At 45.5% G+C, this 20028-nt stretch overlaps 1 protein-coding gene across 1 annotated transcript in view; it reads right to left on the bottom strand.

Annotated features, from left to right (window-relative positions):
• The window catches only part of LOC119795836 (titin-like), a 166156-nt gene that overhangs the window by 77938 nt on the left and 68190 nt on the right, over positions 1-20028 (bottom strand). The window contains 41 exon segments of the mRNA XM_038304063.1: positions 58-357; positions 506-621; positions 705-891; positions 975-1271; positions 1392-1679; positions 1826-1947; positions 2034-2211; positions 2294-2441; positions 2624-2775; positions 2874-3161; positions 3340-3454; positions 3546-3733; positions 3817-4119; positions 4191-4490; positions 4565-4834; positions 5043-5309; positions 5402-5526; positions 5854-6541; positions 6621-6887; positions 6989-7258; positions 7353-7521; positions 7624-7721; positions 7851-8117; positions 8197-8320; positions 9527-9669; positions 9931-10057; positions 10142-10281; positions 11742-12008; positions 12084-12350; positions 12508-12774; positions 13723-13849; positions 13935-14074; positions 14379-14642; positions 14774-15040; positions 15154-15420; positions 15568-15694; positions 16646-16785; positions 16874-17143; positions 18359-18637; positions 18721-19119; positions 19819-19869. Coding sequence (XP_038159991.1) covers positions 58-357; positions 506-621; positions 705-891; positions 975-1271; positions 1392-1679; positions 1826-1947; positions 2034-2211; positions 2294-2441; positions 2624-2775; positions 2874-3161; positions 3340-3454; positions 3546-3733; positions 3817-4119; positions 4191-4490; positions 4565-4834; positions 5043-5309; positions 5402-5526; positions 5854-6541; positions 6621-6887; positions 6989-7258; positions 7353-7521; positions 7624-7721; positions 7851-8117; positions 8197-8320; positions 9527-9669; positions 9931-10057; positions 10142-10281; positions 11742-12008; positions 12084-12350; positions 12508-12774; positions 13723-13849; positions 13935-14074; positions 14379-14642; positions 14774-15040; positions 15154-15420; positions 15568-15694; positions 16646-16785; positions 16874-17143; positions 18359-18637; positions 18721-19119; positions 19819-19869 — 9069 coding nt within the window.

The raw sequence follows: 20028 nt of genomic DNA on the forward strand, positions 1-20028 counted from the left end.
GTGAGACGTTCTTTCCTACGGAGATTTCCCTGCTGCCAGTTTTTAAGCAGGACTTACAGAGTCTCTCCTTGCAGACCACTGGGTCACTGGGCTCGCTGGGTTCGCTCTCACCAGCCTTATTGACGGCCTTCACCCTAAACGAGTACTCCTGCTTCTCCATCAGACCCTTCAGCTGGTGCTCTGTCTGAGGAACGTCCTCTGCAATGCGGATCCACTCCTCGCTACCTGTCTTCTGGAACTCAATGATGTAGCCTTCGATCTTGGCCCCGCCGTCGTGCTCTGGCCGCGTCCATGCTAGCAATGCAGTGGTCTTTCCAACCTCCCTGACAACCGGTTTCCCAGGTGCCCATGGAGGATCTGCGAGAAACCCAGTGTTTGTATCATTTCTTTGAGGTGCACAACAGTTACATCAAACAACCAATAATCGAATGCTGATACAACATCATGACACAATTCAGCGGTCACCTCCCTGTAGACCAATGTCGTGGATAAACTGGTGACCTACCGATGGGGTCTTTGATCAGCACAGGATCTGTCTCCACGCTCGGTTTTCCAGGTCCAGCCAGATTTTCCGCCAAAACACGGAAGCGGAACTTCTTCTTGGTGGGGAGTCCTTTTACCCTGCAGCCAAACAGACACTGTATGAAAAACTCTCCAGATCAACAATTCTGGAACTTTATAAACCTCAAAGCTGGGCTCATTACCTGAAGGTTGTGTCTTTAATGGGCAATTTGTTGCATCGGATCCACTTGTCGCTCTCTTGATCAAACTTCTCGATCCAGTACCCAGTGATGGGGCTGCCACCGTCCTCGTCTGGCTCAAACCAGGTCAGGGTCACTGCATCCTTCGCAATGTCAGATGGAGTGACTCTGGTCGGAGGACCAGGAGGATCTGAAGCGGAGGGAAGGAAACTTGATTAATTCTGTGACCGAAACTCTCGAAATTTGGATGAATTGATCCGTGTGACAGCATACCAAAGGAGTACTTTGCAATGATGGGTGTATGCTCAGTGGGAACGCCAATGCCGTACTGGTTCTCAGCGCTGATTCTGAAGATGTACTCCTTCAGGGCGGTCAGCTTGCAGGCCTTGAAGGTGGTGTCTTTCACCGTGGCGGACAGCTTCACCCACTCCTCTTTGTCCGTTTGCCGACCTTCAACAATGTAGTTGGTTATGGGCGAGCCCCCGTCATCTCTGGGAGGGTTCCAGGCCAGAACGCACGACTCGTTGGTGATCTCTGAGATGTCGAAGGCGGCTGGAGGACCCGGTTTATCTGAGAAGACATGGAAAATCCACTGTCATGAGTTTTTCCTTTTTATCATTAAGCTTTTCCAGAATTTTACGGAGGAAAAACCCGAATAAAAGCCAGTGGGTAAAGTTTGAAGGATCATACCCAGAATGCTGACATCAATGGTGGCCGTGGCACGTCCACAGATGTTAACCGCCTCAATGATGTAAGTGGCTGTGTCTTCTCTGGTGGTGTTGCTAATGGAAAGCTTGGAGTGACCTGGCTGGGAGTCGATGGAGATGCGGTCATCGGCCCGCAGGACCAGGTCGGCCTTGGTCCATTTGACACGAGGATCAGGCTTTCCTTTGACGTCTGCAGGAAGCTCGATTTTGGTGCCGGCTCTGGCCGTCAGACCCGCCAGCAGCTTTGCATCCAGCTCAATCTCTGGAGGTTCTGTAGTAGAAATTGGACAAATATTTCTACAAATTCTATTTCAAATAGAATCCCTGTTTGTATCACTGAAAACAAAAAGCATAAAATGTTAAAAAAAGTCCATCCTTATTGTTACGTAAGAGCTCCTGACGAACAGAAAAGCCTACCTCTAGCATCTACAGCCTGGATCTCATCTGTGGCCCTGCAGGGTCGGCTGGCCCCCAACCTGTTCACTGCTCTGATTCTGTAGGCGTACCACTGCCCCTCAGTTAGCCCCGTCACCTGGAACCTGTCATCACAAGAATCATCTCAAAACACAATCTAAACAAACCCAGAGCAGACGGATGAAGCTTTCTGTGAGACGGCAGATCTTACTTGAGTTCAGGGATCGGGTCGCAGCAGGGCTCCCACTTATCTGTCCCACGCTGACACTTATCCACCACGTAACCTTTGATTGGAGAACCACCATCGTACTTTGGAGGTTCCCACATAAGGAAGATGCTCTTTCCACTCTTATCGCGCCATTTAAGGTTCTCAGGAGGATCAGGAATAGCTAGAAATAAAGAATTAGATCAAACTTTAAGATCTTTTCAAATTGGCTGCCAAGTTGTTTCAGAGAGAGGAATAATACTGACTCGCAGGAGACGAGACGTTTACTGGTTCGTCTATGTATGCTGGTTCTCCAGGTCCACACTTGTTGCAGGCGATGACGCTGAACAGGTACTCTTTTCCTTCAATGACATCCGTCACTGTATGCTCCAGATCCATGACTCCAGCAGCAACCTGAGGAAAGAATCCAGGAGAAGTTTTCAAACATGGAGGACGTTCTGCAGAGCTCTAACAAAATACACCAAACTGATTTAATTCTCTAATGAGGGAGCTTTATTCGATCGGCCATATTTGCTCAGTTCTCCATTCATTGGTTCTTCCCGTAGCTCCCTCACTGCGATCAGTCTCAGATGTACCTTGGCCCAAGTCTTGCGTGAAACTTCTCTCTTCTCAATCTGATAATGGGTGACCGGGCTTCCTCCATCGTGTTCTGGAGGCTCCCACATTAGGTGGACGTGGTTTCGAGTCACCTCAGCCACCTTGAAGTCTTTGGGCGCACTTGGACACGCTGTGAAAGTCGCAGAAAGAGGATTTCAGAAACAAATATTTGTAATGGTACCAAAATTTGTTTTTAAATCCACATAAACGTCAAAAGGTTTAGCTCACCGATGACGTTGACTTCGATCTCGCCAGAGACAGACGACACGTCGTTCTCCAGGTGCAGGGTGTAGCAGCCCTTATCGGGACGGACGCTCGGTGAGATTGTCAGCTCTGTGAAAGTAGGCTTGGTCACCATGGAGACGCGTTCGTCCGCTGTGGTCAGTTGTTTCTCTCCAAAGCTCCACTTGGCTGTGGGTGTAGGGTAACCGGTGATGGGAACCCTGATGGTGAGTGGCTGGGGGGCAATGACCTCCAGGCCGTTCCTAAAGCCGCTCAGGTCAAACGTTGGACCAACTGGGGGGAAGAAACAAAAAGTTTTCCTCTCCTTTAAAACCACTTTAGTTTGAACCATAAGCAGTGAGCAGTTTGGTGTGGAATTATAATGAATAATAAATTCATTTCTCCTGAGTTAAGCCAGACTACAGAATATTTTCTTATGATTTTGAGTAAAACTTTTCTGAATGAGTCAAACCATGTGGGTCGTCAGCAAGCAGAGGTCCGAGCTGCTCGGTCGGATCTGAGACACCAGCTGCGTTCTCGGCACAAACTCTGTACAGGTACTTCTGACCAGGCTTCAGTCCAGACACCTAAGTGAAACCGCAGAGGTAATTAAACATTGAATATGAGACCCATTTGGAGATAAACAGGATGACTCTGTAACACAGAGAAGCTATGTACCCGGTAGGACAAGTCAGGACAGAGTCTGGCGTTGCAGCGCAGCCACTTGTCGGAGCCCTCGTCGCATTTCTCAATGATGTACCCGGTGATCATGCTGCCACCGTTGCTTAGTGGGGTTTCCCAGGTCAGAGTGACGGCCGTCTTAATTTGGTCACTGTAGTTCAGGTTCAGAGGTGGACTCGGCCTCTCTGCGGGACATTAAACGGTTTCCTTAAGTGAACACATCCTGCCACATTTAAATGGACCATCTGAGTGGCCAGGTCCCACTCACCGATGGGATCCATGATCTTGACGGGGTTGGTGGCAGCGCTGGGTCTTCCGATTCCAGCCTTGTTCTCAGCTCGCACCCTGAAGATGTACTCCTTGTGTTCCACCACATCGTTGAGCGTGGCTGAGCGTTCGGCCGCTCCGCACACCAGGGCCGCCTCCCACTTCACAGAAGTCCTGTCTCGGAGCTCAATCACGTACGCTGTGATCTCTGACCCGCCATCAAACTTGGGGGGCTCCCAGCTGACGGTGGCTCCAAACCGGTTCACCAAACCGACAGCAACATTTTCTGGAGCATCTGGGACATCTGAATTGGGAGAATATTGGTTAGAAGTGGGAAGATTTAAAGAAGCAGAAGGAGCTGTTGGTGCTTCCTACCAAATTTGTTCTTGGCCTGAACGGCATCATCTGTGGCAACAAGAGGTCCGGGTCCGACTCTGTTACGGGCGCAGACTCTGAACAGATACAGCGAGTCCTTCTGGAGTCCACTGACGCAGTACTCTGGAGTATCAGCCCGGTCTGTAGCCAGAGTCCAGGTCTTCCGCTTTACATCACGTCGTTCCACCACGTAGGCGATGATCTTGCTTCCACCATCGCTCTCTGGCTCCTCCCAGGCTAAGCTGACCTCCCCATCCGCAGTGTCGACCACTCTTAGGTTCTTGATTGGTCCAGGGACATCTGAAGACCACAAAGAGGAGAATCAGAAATCCTCTAAACAAATCAACACCTCACCTTTACCCCCTTAGACCTACCGATCACATCCAGGTTGATAAAAGCCTCCCCCTCCCCGTGCTTGTTTTTGATCACCACTCGGTACCGGCCCTGGTCCTCCTTGGTGGGGCTCTTAAGCCGGTACTCTGTCTTCTCATTTGAAGTATCGATGTTCTGAACAGGTAAACTGTTTCCACCAAAGAACCACTCAGCATCAGCGCGGGGGTAGGCGTCATAGGGGACTGCCATGACAAATGGTTTACCAGCATCCGTCACCAGGTTCTGGTCGGTGGTCTTGATCTTAGGAATTGCTGCAGAGGAGATTGTAGATTTTTAGATATTTCTCGTTTCATTCTTTAATCGAACTTTGAACATGTTCAGAGTAATTCTTAACACTGGTCTACAGCCTAGTATAAAGAAACCTGATTGGTTAACAGTAAGATCTGTGATTGTAGAGCAGGATATGCATCTTAAAACATTGAAAGGTCAGGCTTTTCTTTAAATGTCTACCGGACCCACCTGCCAGCTCCAACTTGGCCCGGGCATCCTTGTCTTTGGCCACGATGCGGTACTCTCCTTGATCTCTGGGTCTGATCTCGCAGACCTGCAGCCTGTGGATCTTACCGTCGCTGATCATCTGGTACTTATCTCCCTGCACTATAATCATGTTATTTCTCATCCACTTGACCTCCACTCGGTCCTTGTTGAGCTCCACCTCAAACACAACATCCGAGCCCGGAGGCTCAAACATGTCCTGGGGCGGCCTGACGATCTCCACTGGGGTTTCTGGAGGGAAAAAAAAGGCCAGAACCTTTGTTAATGTTTGAAGACACATTTGCCTCAATTTCTCAGAGCAGACATGGAATCAGAAAGCTGACCTTCAACAAAAAGCCGGGCTCTGGTCCTTCTCTCATCCACACCACAGGCGTATTCACACTCATCATCTGGTCTGCACACCTTGATTATCAGTCTGCACGTCTTGCCTTCTTTTTCCATGTGATATCTGCACAGTTGTGTAGGTTTGCATTAGTCTGAACCATTAATCAAATTAATCAATTATTTAAAGAATTGTCAACTAATTTAGTAATCGATTTAATGTTAACTGGAGTGTAGAGACACTAAATCATCCCTTTAGCTGACAGCGACCCACTTAGAGCATTAATTATACCATATTGTAAAAAATAAATATATCGAAACATTTTGCATTTAAGATAAACTTTTTCATCTCCAAATGTTTTCCATCCAGAAGTTTGCATGACTGGATATCCAAAGAGCGATCTATAAATAGTGTGTAATCTCAAAGTTGGCCTCTGGTAGCTCTGGTAGATACCTGGGTCCTTCTCGGATCTCGCGTCCGTTCCTGTACCACTTGACTGCAGCCTTCTCCTTGCTTAGCTTGCAGGTAAACTCTGCATCCTCAAACTCTGTGATGGTCTGATCCCTGAGCTGTCCTGTGAAGTCTGTTGGCGCCTCGCTGATGATCAGCTCAGCGGCACACTTGTCGTCTCCGACCACGGCGGTGTACTCCCCCTCATCTTCCATGACGCAGTCCTTGATCGTCAAAGTGTGTTTCAGGCCATCCGCCCTGTAGACGATGCGTTTGCTGAACGTCACCTCCTCGCCGGCCTTCATCCATTTCACCGTCACCTCAGGCCGGTTCACCTTACAAACAAAACTGATGGTCTTCTTCTCCTGGGTCTCTATGTCTTCGATGGGTTCCAGGAATCTAAGTTTTTCTGCTGAAACTTTAGCACTAGCAGAGCACTTAGCATGTTCTCCTCTGTGGTTAGTCAGAGAGACCGTGTAGGCGGCCTCGTCCGCCTTCTGAGCATCTTTGATCCTCAGTGAGAAGACGTTGTCTCTCTGCATCATCATGTATTTACTGCTTTCAAATATGGTCTCTTCGTTCTTCAGCCACTTGGCCTTGGCTCCCTCAGTGTTGGTCTCACAGTTAAAGACAATCTCACTTCCTTCCTTCACCTCCGTGTCCCTAATTGGTGTGACGATCCTTAGTTTCTCTGTAGCGGAGCAGAAAACAGTTCATACCAGCAGGAGAAATACCAAAACAAGCTGCAAAGAGGAAGGCAAAGGTCTCACCTATCACACAGAGATCAGCGGAAGCTTTAACGCTGCCGATGTGAGCAACGTAGCCACCTTCATCCTTCAGGTCACAGTTTTTCACCACCAGGGCTCTTCTCTTTCCTTCACTGATTATTGTGTACTTGTCTCCATCCTGGATCTCCTGATCACCTCTAAACCACTTCACCTCATAGGTGTCCTTGGAGACAGTGCAGGAGAACTCCACCTTCTCCCCCTCCACCACCTCCTGGTTCTGAGGACGAGAGGTGAACTCCGCTTCCAGTTCTGCAGAGCAGAAGCAACAAAGAACAGGATGAGGATACGCAGGCTAACTGAAAACACTTGTAAATGTCAATTGATCAAATCTCTTCTTTCTGAGGCTTTACCGTTGATTTTTAGGGAGGCGGATGTCCTGACTGTTGGACTCAGCCTACAGTTGTATTCTCCAGCATCTTCCATCCTCAGGTCCTGTATGATCAGGATCCTCCTGCGACCGTCCATGATCTGATCGTAGCGTCCGCCCTCTGGCAGCTCCTCATCTCCTCGGTACCAGCTGACCTCAGCATCGGCTTTGGAAACCTCACAGATCATCTTTATGCTGTCTGTTTCTGTTCCCTCCACGTTGGACAGGTTCTTAGTAAATGTGGCTGCTTCCTCTGAAGAAACACAGAGCAACATATTTGAGGAGTCATATTTTAATGAACATCCAACCTTAGATCATCACCTGACAAAGTCCACAAAACCCCTTACCGATGACTGTGAGAATGCCGGACGTCTTGGAGGTTCTGGCATCGCATTCATACTCGGCCTCATCGTCAAACACCGACCTGTGGATGACGAGGATCCTCTGCACTCCCTTAGCAATGATCTCGTACTTCTTTCCTTTTCTGATCTCGCCGCCGTCCTTGAACCAGCGGACCTTAGGAAAAAAGGAGGATGAGTGCGTCAATATGAATGTGATTCATAGGTTCTCTTGGGCCGGTCTTGAACGGACAGACTGGCCATTTTCTCAGGGCCTTACCTTGGCGGACTCGCGGGACACTTCACATTCAAACCTGGCTGAATCCTTCTCTCTAACTTCTACATCCTGCAGAGGTTTTGTGAACTCTACATAAGGAGCTGTGGACACAGAGATAAACCTTTTATTCCATCATTCTGCCTCCAGTCTTGTTGATCTCACTGTATTTTATCTTTGCTGTCGATGATGTGCTCCTTTTATGCCTAAAAACACAAAAAACTCCTCCTTACGTGTGACCTCCAGGAAGCAGGAAGTCTTGAAGTCTTTAGCGTCACATGTGTACATCTTAGCATCGTCTGGGGAGCATTCATGAATGACAAGGGCTCTCTTGCGCCCGTCTGCGACAATGTCGTACTTCTTGGTCTTCCTGATCTCCTGTCCCTCCCTCAGCCAGTGCACCTCTGCGTTCTCTCTTGAGACTTCGCACTCGAGCGTGGCGGTGGCCTCCTCCTCCACCGTCTGGTCCTCAAGAGGCTTGATGAACTCCACCGGCGGCTCTGTACCCAGACATTTTGATTAGATGCTGACTGAACCCCGTCTGATGCGTTCAATGCCCTTGGTTTATTGGAGTTTTACCTTTGACAATGAGCTGAGCCTGAGTCAGGAAATCCTTGGCTGTCAATTTGACCTCACCGGCCTCGGAGAGATTCACGTCACGGATGGTCAAGGTGTGAACTCTACCCGTCACCCGAGGCTTCACCTGCAGACACAGAGAGCTCTGCTTGATGGGCAGCTCCTCCTGCTGCAGCTCTTTATCACCCTGCTTGTTTTAATAGTTTTTATTCAATCTCAAAATCTTTCATTTGTCTCAAAGGGCCAACTTGCCTGAATTTATTTAAAAAATTTACAAAAGTGCTTCTATAAGAAATTCATGAAAGACACTGAGAGTGAAAGAAACACATTTTTTGGTCCAACATAACCTTAGAGGCATTAATGCTGATATTGACACTGACATCTTTTTGTTTATAAACACTAATATAATTGTTAACTAGACTTATTAACTTTTGAACTTTACTTTTCAACTTTTCACCTTTTTTACTTGACTTGTTAACTTTTTTTTCATACTTAATTTCCAGTAGGTAATATATCTTTCAAGGGCTCATCTAATTGGTCAAATGCCAAAACAAGATGCACAGCCATGTAGGAGTGTCTTGGCTGAATTGCTGGATATAGATATAGTGCTTCTAGACTTCACTGAGGGACGGGGGGACATTTCTTTCTTTTCTTCCTCCTGTTCACCCAGTGAGGTTTCTGCCATAGATAGAGACCTGCTCCCTCACAGATTACTTCCTGTAGTGGCGTCTGTGCGCTGTGATTGGACCAGGCCTCGGTGCAGATAAAGGACGGTTGAAGGAATGCAGATAAAAGCTGCTGCTCTCACATCTGATGTTATTTTTACCTCGGCCTTAACGGTGTTAAACATTTGATCAGGACAGAGGGTCTGGCTGTTGTTTTTACCCGTTAGTTTTTAAAGGTTTAACTTTACACTCTTATCCAAGATCAAAAAAGTAGAAAAAAAAGATTAAATGAAGGGAATCTCTAGTCAAAACCAGAAAAACATATGATGTTATAAATGTTTTTCTTCATAAAGTGAAAAGATTCAGATCTTTAGCCTTTATAGCAGCTGGTTACCGAAGAAATTTTTTTTTTTCTGTTTTTAATGTCTGTCTTTTTATATTAAATGTAGTTCTCTTCTAAAATTGGAAAAAAAAAAAAATTAACTTTTATTTTCTAAAACTGGAAACCTTTCTCCTGTTGTTCCTGCGGAAACTTTTATTCTACATCCAGTTGTTTGGACTCCTGGTTATTTTGTGTCCCAATGTCTCTGCATGTAGAGCTGCTGTAGTTTTCTCTCTAGGCTCTGGTTGTGTTTGTAGTCGGTTTGTAGTGAGGTGCTGTAAATTACCCGATCGCTGGCTTCCATCTTCTGTCCTCCAACAAACCACTCCACTTCGATTCCGTCGTATGACAGCTCACACTCGAAGGTGGCCGTCTCTCCCGCCGTCACCGTAACGTCCTTCAGAGGACGCATCAGTGTGATGGAGCGAGCTGAAAGAGAAGCAGGACAAAATTGGGAACCTGTTGGAGAGTCGGGAAGCTGCTCTCATGATGAAGCAGAAGGCTTCACTGAGCAGATAAACCAGTGGCTGAAAATAACCGCAGGCTCTGATTGGCTGAGGACTAACTGACAATAAGTTCCAAGCGGTTGATAACAAAGATCCTTCAGCATGTTTAACTCAAAGGAAGGAAGTAAAGGTTTGCAATCATTAGGTTCACTGAAGGAGCTGCTGTAGAGGAAGACTGTCTGACCTTTGACCCTGAGCTGAGCGTTGGATTTGGCATTGGCTGCAGAGAAGTCCACAGCTCCAGCCATGTCCATACGGACGTTATAGAGAATCAGCAGATGTTTGGTTCCTTCCTCTTTAATCTCCACATCCTGAAGGAAAACAATTCAGACAACAGAGTGAGATTTTTAACGGCCTTCATTCAGAAAAATAGTCTTTGTTCTGTGGAGACGTACAGCTGACTGGTGCAGAGCTTCTCCCTTCAGCTTCCAGTTTCCATGGACATCCTCCTCAGAGATCTCCGTCTCAAACCTGGCGGTCTCCGTCTCGGTGACCTCCACGCTGTACAGCGGACGGACAACCTTGATGTCACGCTCTGTGAAGAAAACATGAAGCTGTTAGCAGGTTTGAGCTAATGGGGAAACGCTGCAGTATGCTGATGATACTGTCGTTTATATGAGTTCATAAGCACCATTGATCCTTTAGACTTTGACCTTAATCTGTCCTTAAATATAGAAAATCTTAGCAGTCTGCACTGTCAGAGTTGTTGGAGTTCAACTTAGCATATGTAGCCGGGTAATAAAGATGATTGGTTGATAGTGATGAGCTTATTTGTTTTCGTGATTTATGGTCTGTTTTATGTTATGGCAACCTTTGGATGATGTTTTTCTGGAGGGATTTTTTTTAAATGTCAATAAAGAACAGAAAAGCATAATTCTGTAAAATAATCTGCTAAACTGTTTTCATACAAACTCTAATGCTGCGTTCACACCCTAGTCGGACCCTGGATGAAACTGTGGTCCAGTTGCTTTTCCACTTCAACACTCTGGTCGTTTATCTGCTCTGTTCTGTAGCTTCAAGCTGGAAAGCAACTTGGCTTTATTTACTTTATGAGTTAGAAAAATAGTTTTAACACATTTTTAAGCATGAAAGTCCACCTCCAAACATCCTCTGTTCATTGTTTCATCAGGATTATAATCCCACTATAATCTGCAGTTCTTGTTGGGAGCTCCAGACCTCCAGCATACCGCCAGGTGGCAGCGCTGGAAATCCCCGCTGAAAGCTCTGTGCTGCTGCAGCCTGAGGGGGATTTCCTGCTGCCGATCGTTGCGGCAGGATGTGAATAGAAAGTGTTTTTAAGGCTTGTGGTAAAAACTGTACCAGAATATATAATCCAATATTTTTCTTCTGCAGGTTTGAACATTTCTAGTTAATTTGGGTATTTATAAACTGTTTCTTCATTGTTCATAAAAAGGTTTTAGTGCAGCAATAATGATCAGAGCTGCTTTCTGTTCCTTCTACTACGGAAGCCCAGAGCGGTCGTGTCCCCCAGGTACTTTTTCACAATCTTGAGAAGAAAAGTTAATTTTCTCATTATCTAAAGATAACGAAAACCGTTTATGGTTGAACCGTGATAACGAGATAGTAACAGTATTTATTTCATTATCTTGAGAATAAGTTGAGTATGGCCGCTCTCGGCTTCAGTACTTCTACATAACAATCCATTCTTCCAGCTTTTTTTTAAACCATTTGAGTTTAACTCCTTGATATGTTTTCATTTTTCATATGCATAATGTCTGCAGAAGTGATGACAGCTTGCAGGTAGAGTGTGTTTCCTAAAGAAACTTTGGGATAAGAATCAGCTTTTCTGATTGGTTGATACTCTGGCATCCAGTGGCAAGGTTCATTTTACTGAACCTCAGCTCCCGACGCGCATCTGGACCTCTGGACGCCGCCCCCCCATAGACTTTGCATGTAAACAATACGCTTTGATGCAGGAAACGCGTCCGGTTTCTGTTAAACGGCTTCTGTTAAAGTAAATAAACTGGGTCGAACCTTCGATTTTCAGGTTGGCTGTGGTTTTGTCTGAACCGCAGTCGCAGGTGTATTCTCCGATGTTAGCCTTCTCCGCCTTACGGACCATCAGGATTCTCTTCTTCCCATCGGCGCTGATGGCGATGTTCTTGGACGGGGTGATCTCCTGCCCATCCTTGAACCATTTCACGTCGGCGGCGGCCTTGCTGAGTTCGCAGACCAGCTTCACCTCGTCCTTCTCCACGGCAGTGTAGTTCTGCAGCTTGGTGGTGAAGTAGATGTCGCCCTCTGGAACCACAGCAGATTTTCACGTGAGCCAGAAAGCCAACCGTAAACGGAGAACCGATTCGACGCAACACTCACCAATGACGGTGAGCATGGCCGTCATGCTCTTGTCCATGGCCTCCACCTTGATCAAAGACGTGTCGTCGATGGTCACCTCCTTGAAGGCCAGAGTGTGGACCTTTCCGTGATCCGACATGTGGATGACCTTACTGGGAAGCAGCCGGACGTCGTTTTTGTACCAAATCACCGAGATGTTTTCGTGAGAGAGCTCAATGCTGAACTCTGCGGTTTCCCGCTCTTTTACCGTCACATCTTTAATGGGTTTGACAAACTCCAGGCGAATACCTGCCAACGGAAAACAAGCCCATTGTTAGCAGGAGAACGTCAGAAGAAAACTAACAGAACTCTTATAAAGTCGTACAAAAACAAATTATTTTATGTATTTAATAACAGCAGAGAAGCGCGGCGCCTCAGATTGAAGCGCTCAGCGCGAATCTGTTACCCTGAATGATGAGTTTGCCGGTCGTCCTCTTGTCCTCTGCCTCAAACATGTACTTGGCCTCGTCGTCAAAGGCCGCCGATCGGATCAGCAGGACGTACATTTTCCCCTCTTGGATCATTTCATACTTGTCGTCGCTCGTCAGTTCCTGAGAGCCTTTGAGCCAGCGGAAGCTCTTGGGAGGTCTGGACACCTCCACCTCAAAGCGGGCTTCATCCTTCTCATAAACCTGGACGTCGCTCAGAGGCGTGAGGAAGTTCAGAGGAAGTTCTGCAGCAAAGGATAAGAAAATAAAACAACTTAGTCTGGAGCTTTAAGATGATGTGTTAAAATAAGAAAAGTGGAATAAAAAAACTGTTTAATGAGCTGCTAAATGACACTTCCTTTTGCTTTTTGGATGATGGCCAGGTTAGAAGTGACAAACATTCAATGGATGTTGCATTGATTTATATTTATTCAGCATATTTAGTTCTATTAGAGAGATAAAGTAAAAAGAACATTTTGTTTATTACTTATAACCTGATCCTTTTAGTCAAGGGCGTGTTGACCTGCGCTCCTCTTAACTCTGTGGTCTCCAACCCTGGTCCTCAAGCCCTCAAACCCTCTACCTTCCTGCAGGAATTAGATGCATCCCTGCTCCAAAACAGCTGAATCAAATGAATGGCTTTTTAGGGAAGCCTTTACCAAACTTGATGGCATGCTGAAAAAGGTAATCAGTCATTTTATTCAGCTGTGTTGAAGCATGGATGCATCTAAAACCTGCAGGACAGTAGATCTTAAGGACCAGTGGGGTAGGAGACCACTGCTCTAACTCTTTATTGCACCTTTATTAAGGCCGTCTGCTTTAAGGGCCTAAAGCTGATGGCGTTCACTTCCTACAGGAGGCTTCCTGTTTTATTCGGTCGTCAGGCCGCCATGAAAGGCAGCGCAGCATCGATCTCTGATTGGTTCCAGTTTAAAAGCAACAGAAGTGACTGATTCACAATATGTATCAGACATGCATGCCTGAACCGGAACAGATTTTTATTCATTGTCTGGTAAAGCAAACACGGTAAACACGTTAATTAAGAGGCGTTTATCATCGTGGCAATGGTAAAGATGCTGCAAACAGAACGCTAGATTCTACCTCACCGGCAGAGGTTATGGTTCCTGTCCTCCTGTTTGTAAAAACTTGATATGATATCAAAAGTGTTTGTTGGTGAAGGGAGCCTGTTTCACCTTTGACCTTCAGGTTGGCAGAACATTTGGCGTTGGCAGCAGAGTAGGCCACCTCCCCGGTCATGGACACCTTACAGTTGTAGAGAATCAGAGTGTGCTTTCCTCCCTCCTCGATGATGTCCACATCCTGTCAAATGAGAAGTTAAACCAAGGTCATGTCAAGGTCAGGACCAGATGGAGCCATGTGGAAGGGGGGGGGGGGGGTTACACACAGAGGATGGACTGAGCACTTCTCCGTTCAGCTTCCACTGGCCGTGGACGTCGTCCTCAGAGATCTCCACCTCGAACCGAGCCGTCTCTCCGTCAAACAGCTCCACGCCGTAAATCGGTCTGACTACCTTCACGTCGCGTGCTGGAGGACAGGAAGTGACAGTGAAATATTATAAGCATGTAAAACTAATATCTGATTCATAGAATCACTAATAAACAGTTATGTTGATGCAAACTTCAAAAAGAGCTAAAAATAAAAACAGAAAGAATAATTTTAGATGGTTTCCATCATTTATTCTCACTGGTCACATTTCTGCATCTCAGTGACTGTCTGCTGAACCATCAGGGACTATTTAGATGTTACTGGTTCTACTGGTTCTGGGTTCTCCTGAACATCCGATCAGGAACCTTCCCTGTCGGAATCCAGAGCAGATCCGCCCTCTTACCCTCTATCAGGATGCTGGCGGAGGTTTTGTCCGTCCCACAGTCACAGACGTATTTTCCTTGATCGTTCTGCGCGACCTTCTTCAGGACCAGAGACCTGCGCGTGCCCTCTGACCTCATCACCACCAGTTTGGAGGCTATGACCTCCTTCTCCTCATGATACCAGACCACGGGGACATCCTTGCTCAGCTCGCAGTCCAGCGTCACCTCGTCTTTCTCGGTGGCGGTGTAATCCTGCAGCTTCACCAGGAAGACGGCGTCTCCCTCTGAGGAGCAGATTGAACAATTCGTTTAATCTCTGATTTCCTCATTAATCCAGATTGTGCTATATCATCTGTAACTATGGTGGAGATACCAAACTGGTAAATAAACCCAGAGAAAGAGGACATGCTGTTACCTATAACTGTCAGCTTGGCTGAGGAGTAAATTCCTTTGGCTTCTGCCTTTATCTGGCAGGTATCCTCTAAACTCAGCGACCTCATTTCTAAGGTGTGCCGCCGTCCTTCCGTGTGCATGAGCACGGTTCGGCTCACGTGGAGCTTCACCTCGTTTCGGTACCAAACTACAGGCACGTTCTCGTGCGTCAGCTCCAGATCAAAGCGCACCGTGTTACCTTCTTTGATCGTTTGATCCTGCAGGTACTGCACAAATTTCAGCCTCATGCCTGGAACACAGCAGGTGAGCGCAAACAGACAGGAGCGTTTGATGCCGTCCGACACGTAGACACCACAGACACAATGAGCACGCAGAGGGGACGGGAAGCGGGACAGATCTTACCTTCCACCGTCAGCTGAGCGGTGGATCTTCGGTCCAACACCTCTACGGTGTACTGAGACTCATCGTCAAACTCACAGCTGTTTATAATCAGCATGTGTTTCTTCCCATCGTCAATTAGCTCATATTTGGGGCTTGGGGTGATGATCTCAACCCCTTTAAACCACATGACCTTAGGCACATCCTTGGTGATGGTGCATTCAAACTTAGCCTGTTTCTTTTCAGGCACAGACACATCCTTCAGCTCGTCAACAAAGCCCATTTCGATCTCTGGGAGATGCGAAGAATTTAGCAATTATTGACAAAAGCAGAAAAAAAACAGGCGGGTTTTTCAGGACGCCAACGTTCCACAGGACAGACGGATGCAGCAGCTAGAAACGGACGGAGGAGAGCGGTTGGGGTGAGACAGATGTATACCTTTAACGGTGAGCATGGCGCTGGTGTTGGCGTTCAGAGCCTGGAAGGAAACTTCTCCGGCCTGATCCAGCTGTACGTTCTTCAGCGTCAGGAAGCGCTTTGGACCCTCAGCTTTAATGTCGCACGTCTGAAAGACACAAAACATGACGTTCAACCAAATGCGTCAACTACCAGAGTATAAATACTTTGTTACTTCAGTAGAAATGTTGGCTGGCTATACAACAACTATTTACTTTCTGCTCCTTACATTTTAAAATAGACTTGTTAGTTTTGTTTCATTTAAGCTCATTTTCGTTAAATCAAAATAATTAGTTAGTTAATTTCTTTGTGTTTGGACTCGGTGCTGCACACAGCAATATAAATAGTTTTTCAAGATGATGCAAAGTTAGGGTTAATGTCTTTAATTTCTTTTCCTGCAAACTTTAACTTTTATACTTCAGTAAGTAGTTTTAAAAATGGTACCTCAATGCAGAAGGAAAGGAGAGCTCTTGGCGCTGCTCTGGGCGCCCTGAGATGACAGGAAGTGTTATTTGCTCACCACCTCCCGCCACAGTGCGGATATTTTGCGGGTGATTGGCAGGTTGAGTAGCGATAGAGAAATGGCGCAAGAAACGTCCGTTTCCAAGACCTGGTTTAGTAACAAGGCTAGGCTAACAGCATGCAGTGAGGCTAAGGCTTTATCCTGCTTTCTCTGCCTCCTTTTTCAAACCTCATGATCTCACCCAAGGACAGTAAACCTGTCCTTGAAATTATGTTTTGCTTTTATAAAGTCATTTTATAGTTTTTTTTTTGTTAGCATTCATATAAATATACGGCTGTGATGACTTAGCATACGTTTGATTGGTTTTTGCTATACGTCAATTTTGAATTTATTTAACCCCCCTGGAGAAAACTCCATCAGCCGCCACTGGCCCTAATACTCTGTTGTATTTTTACACTTTTACTTTAATAAAAAGCTTAAGTTGATCCTCTAACTTCTACAAAAGAGTTTTTAAACAGTAAGATTTATACTTCTAATGGAGGAATAAACATTAATAATCTTATTAGTGAGATAGGTGATCTTTTTTGTTGAACTTACCGGCGATCTGGTTAGAACCTGGCCTCTGAGTTTCCATTCGCCGGGAACGTCATCCTCAGATATCTCAGTGTCAAAGTGAGCCTCCTCCTTCTCAACCACCTCGACGCTGGCGAGAGGTTTCAGGATCTCAGCTTCACGCTCTAAAAAAAATCACAAGACGTTTTTATGCTTTGGCAGAAACCCCTGGACTTTAGGAGGCTTAAGGGTTGGTTTGCTCCATGAACGGACCTCCCAGTGTGAGCTTGGCCGTGTATCTCCGGTCCTCCACCTCGATGGTGTAGTCCGACACGTCGTCAGGTTGGCAGTTGTTGATTGTCAGGCTCACATCTTTTCCGTCTTTCTTAATTTCCACCTTGTCAGAAGGGGCGACTTCATTCTCCCCTTTGTACCATTTCCAGTTGGGTGTGTCTTTGAAGAGCTCGCATTTAAACGTTGCCTTGTTCTTTGGTTTCACATGCTGGTCCCTCAGAGGCTTTACCAGCCAGTCTTTGATGATTTCTACAGAAACAAGAAGAAGAATGCAGCAGATCAGGTCTGATCTCAAACATATCGAATGTTAAAGGGCTTGGATGGCATCAATTGCAGACATGAACATACAAGATGTCAGAAAACCAAGTAGAGAAGTTGGTTTGTCTTGTATAGACAGAACCGTCTTTTTTCTTGGTTTTCCTTTTTAAATCCTGAACTGTTTGTTGATGCCGACCACAGCAGGAAAATGCAGTCTTTCCATCTGGATGATGTCACCAGTGTCCATGGCGGCCTTGTTACTGGCTATTCTCCCTTAAATCGTTGCTTTTAAAATCATGCAAACTTTAGAGATAATGCACTGCAAAAAATCCAAGTGGTTTTCTCTTAAAATAAGTGCATGTTTTCTTGAATTTAGGAGGTACGTAAGTGAGACACTTTGCCAATGGAAGAAGAGAATTTACATATAAAACAAGAGAACACAACTGCATCATCTTATTTCAAGTGCATGTTATCAAATTATCTTATAAATACTAATCTAATTGAAAGATCATCATATTTACCGGCTTTAAGTAAGTTGTAAGTCGGAAAAAGAGGTGAACATATCAAGAAAAACAAGGTAAAAAGTTAATTGAAAAGTTAATAAGCCTAGTTAACAATTTTATTTAGGTTTTATAAACTAAAAAATGTAAGTGCCAGTATTAGCATTAATGCCTCTAAGGTTATGTTGGACCAAAAAAATGTGTTTCTTTCACTCTGAGTGATTTTTATGAAATTCTTATAGAAACACTTTTGGAAACGTCATGATGAAACGCTTTTTCTTTATATATTTGGGCAAGTTGGCGTTTCTTGTTATTACATTGATTTTAAGTTTTAGCATCAAAATATCAATATTCTTTGAATTGTACAAAGGTAATAAGGCCTTGGCCTTGATTCCAATAACACTACTGGCTTGAAAAAAATGTTTCTAAGTATTTCACTGAGTGCCCTATAAAGGGTTAATGCATGTAATTTAAGTAATGTTTACTTATTCCTAGATTGTTTTTGCAGCGTGTTTCTTGTTTTGTCTCTTTACAATCTGTCCTCAATGATAGAAACCTTTTTGATTTTTGCATTCTTTGTCATTTCTTTAACCAACGACTCTCTTTAATAAGTGATACATACTCTTTGACGGCTTTTATCGGACCTGCAGACAAAAACGTCTGGATAAGTTCTGTACCAAACCGTCTGCAGCTGCTCTTAGCTCACCAATCACTTTGACGTTGGTCGTCGTCTTAACATCCTCCTGACCGTCGACCTCGCAGGTGTAGACGCCAGAGTCCTCGTCGGTGGAGTTCTGGATGGTCACGGCGTGCTGCATCCCGATCACGTTGATGGCCACTTTCCCGGCCTTCTTCTTCAGCAGCTCTCCGTTACGCTTCCACACCACGTCTCTCTCTTTGTTCAGCTCACAGGTCAGGTACATGGGCTGACCTTTCATGCATGACGTCTCAGGCTCCAGCTCCTTCAGCCATTTCACAGGCAGCTCTGTTTGAGGATAGACGGTTTTAAAAAACAGTGAAGGCAGCTTGAAATACCAAACTCCCAAGGCCTCCTATTTTTTTCTTTACCTTCAACGATGAGCTTAGCAGTGCAGGAAATCTCCTTCCCAGCATTCTTGGCTACGCAGGTGTATTCTCCAGTGTCCGACAGCTGGACATCGATGATGTGCAGCTTCCGGTCTTTGCCGTCAGAGATGAACTTGTGCTTCGGACCTTCACGCAGGTTACCGCCATCTTTCATCCAGGAGGTGATGGCTGTGGAGGGCGTGACCTCACATTCGAACACGGCAGATGAACCGATGGACTCGGCCTCCTGCAGAACGATGTCCTGGATCTTCTTGACAAACTTCAGAGCCACTGGTTTGAGCTTGAAGCCTGCAAACGGTTCCTCTGGTGGCGATGGACCTTTGCCACCTGGCTTCAAGCCCCGACCCTTGCCGCCATCACCTGGAGACGGAGTCTGCCTCGCTGCAGAATCACAAACGAAAGCTTTCCACATTAGATCCAGATATTAGAGGTTAGAAGAAGAAAATGCATTGCACAAAGAGGGTTAAAGGTCGTAGTGTTAGAAGAACACAGAAACATCTCTGTTAAGACCAAAGATATAAGATATAGATAAGTTATTTCACACAAGAGACAGAATGACTAACAGAACAGAGAAAATAGACAGAAGACAAAGAAGTCACTAAATATAAAAGCATGTTCACTGGGCCGCTGATTTACCTCAAAATAAATGTGAAAAATGTCTTCTGAACTCTAATCAAAAACTTTAACTATCTGGCATATAAGAATCAGCTTTGCCAATGAAACAAGAAAATTTACTTTTAAAATAAGAAAAAAACAATTGCATTGTCTTATTTTAAGCGCATATTATCCAATTATCATATAAATATTCATTCCATTGCAAATCTTATCATATACCGTTTCAAATTAAGCATAAATGCACTTGAAAAAAAGTGAAAGACAAAAAGTGAAAGTAACGAGGTTGTTACTTATTTCTAGATTGTTTTTGCAGTGCTGTTGTCTCCCTATCTAACAAGTCTGTAACTATCAGTTGGTCAAAAAGATCCGATATGATGAGACGAGACGAGACACCATAAACAGGTAGACCAACATAGGAGGGTATTCTCATGCAGATTTGACAGTGATGGGGTTTTTCTTCCTCACCCCCAAATCCTCTGCCTCTGCCCTTCGATGGTTCCTCGCTTGGTTTCCCATCTGAACAAGAAACATCAGACCAGTTTTAGGCACAGCTCCTCCATCTTTGTTTGGAAAGTAAAGCTCCAGCAAGAAAAAAACGCAAGCATTTCAACATTTGTAAAAACATGGGATGATGAGGAGTCACAAATGAACAGAGACCGGAAAGACCTGGAAAAT

Source organism: Cyprinodon tularosa, unplaced genomic scaffold (assembly GCF_016077235.1).
Source record: "Cyprinodon tularosa strain WSP-4 unplaced genomic scaffold, ASM1607723v1 ctg525, whole genome shotgun sequence".
Taxonomy (NCBI): Eukaryota; Metazoa; Chordata; class Actinopteri; order Cyprinodontiformes; family Cyprinodontidae; genus Cyprinodon; species Cyprinodon tularosa.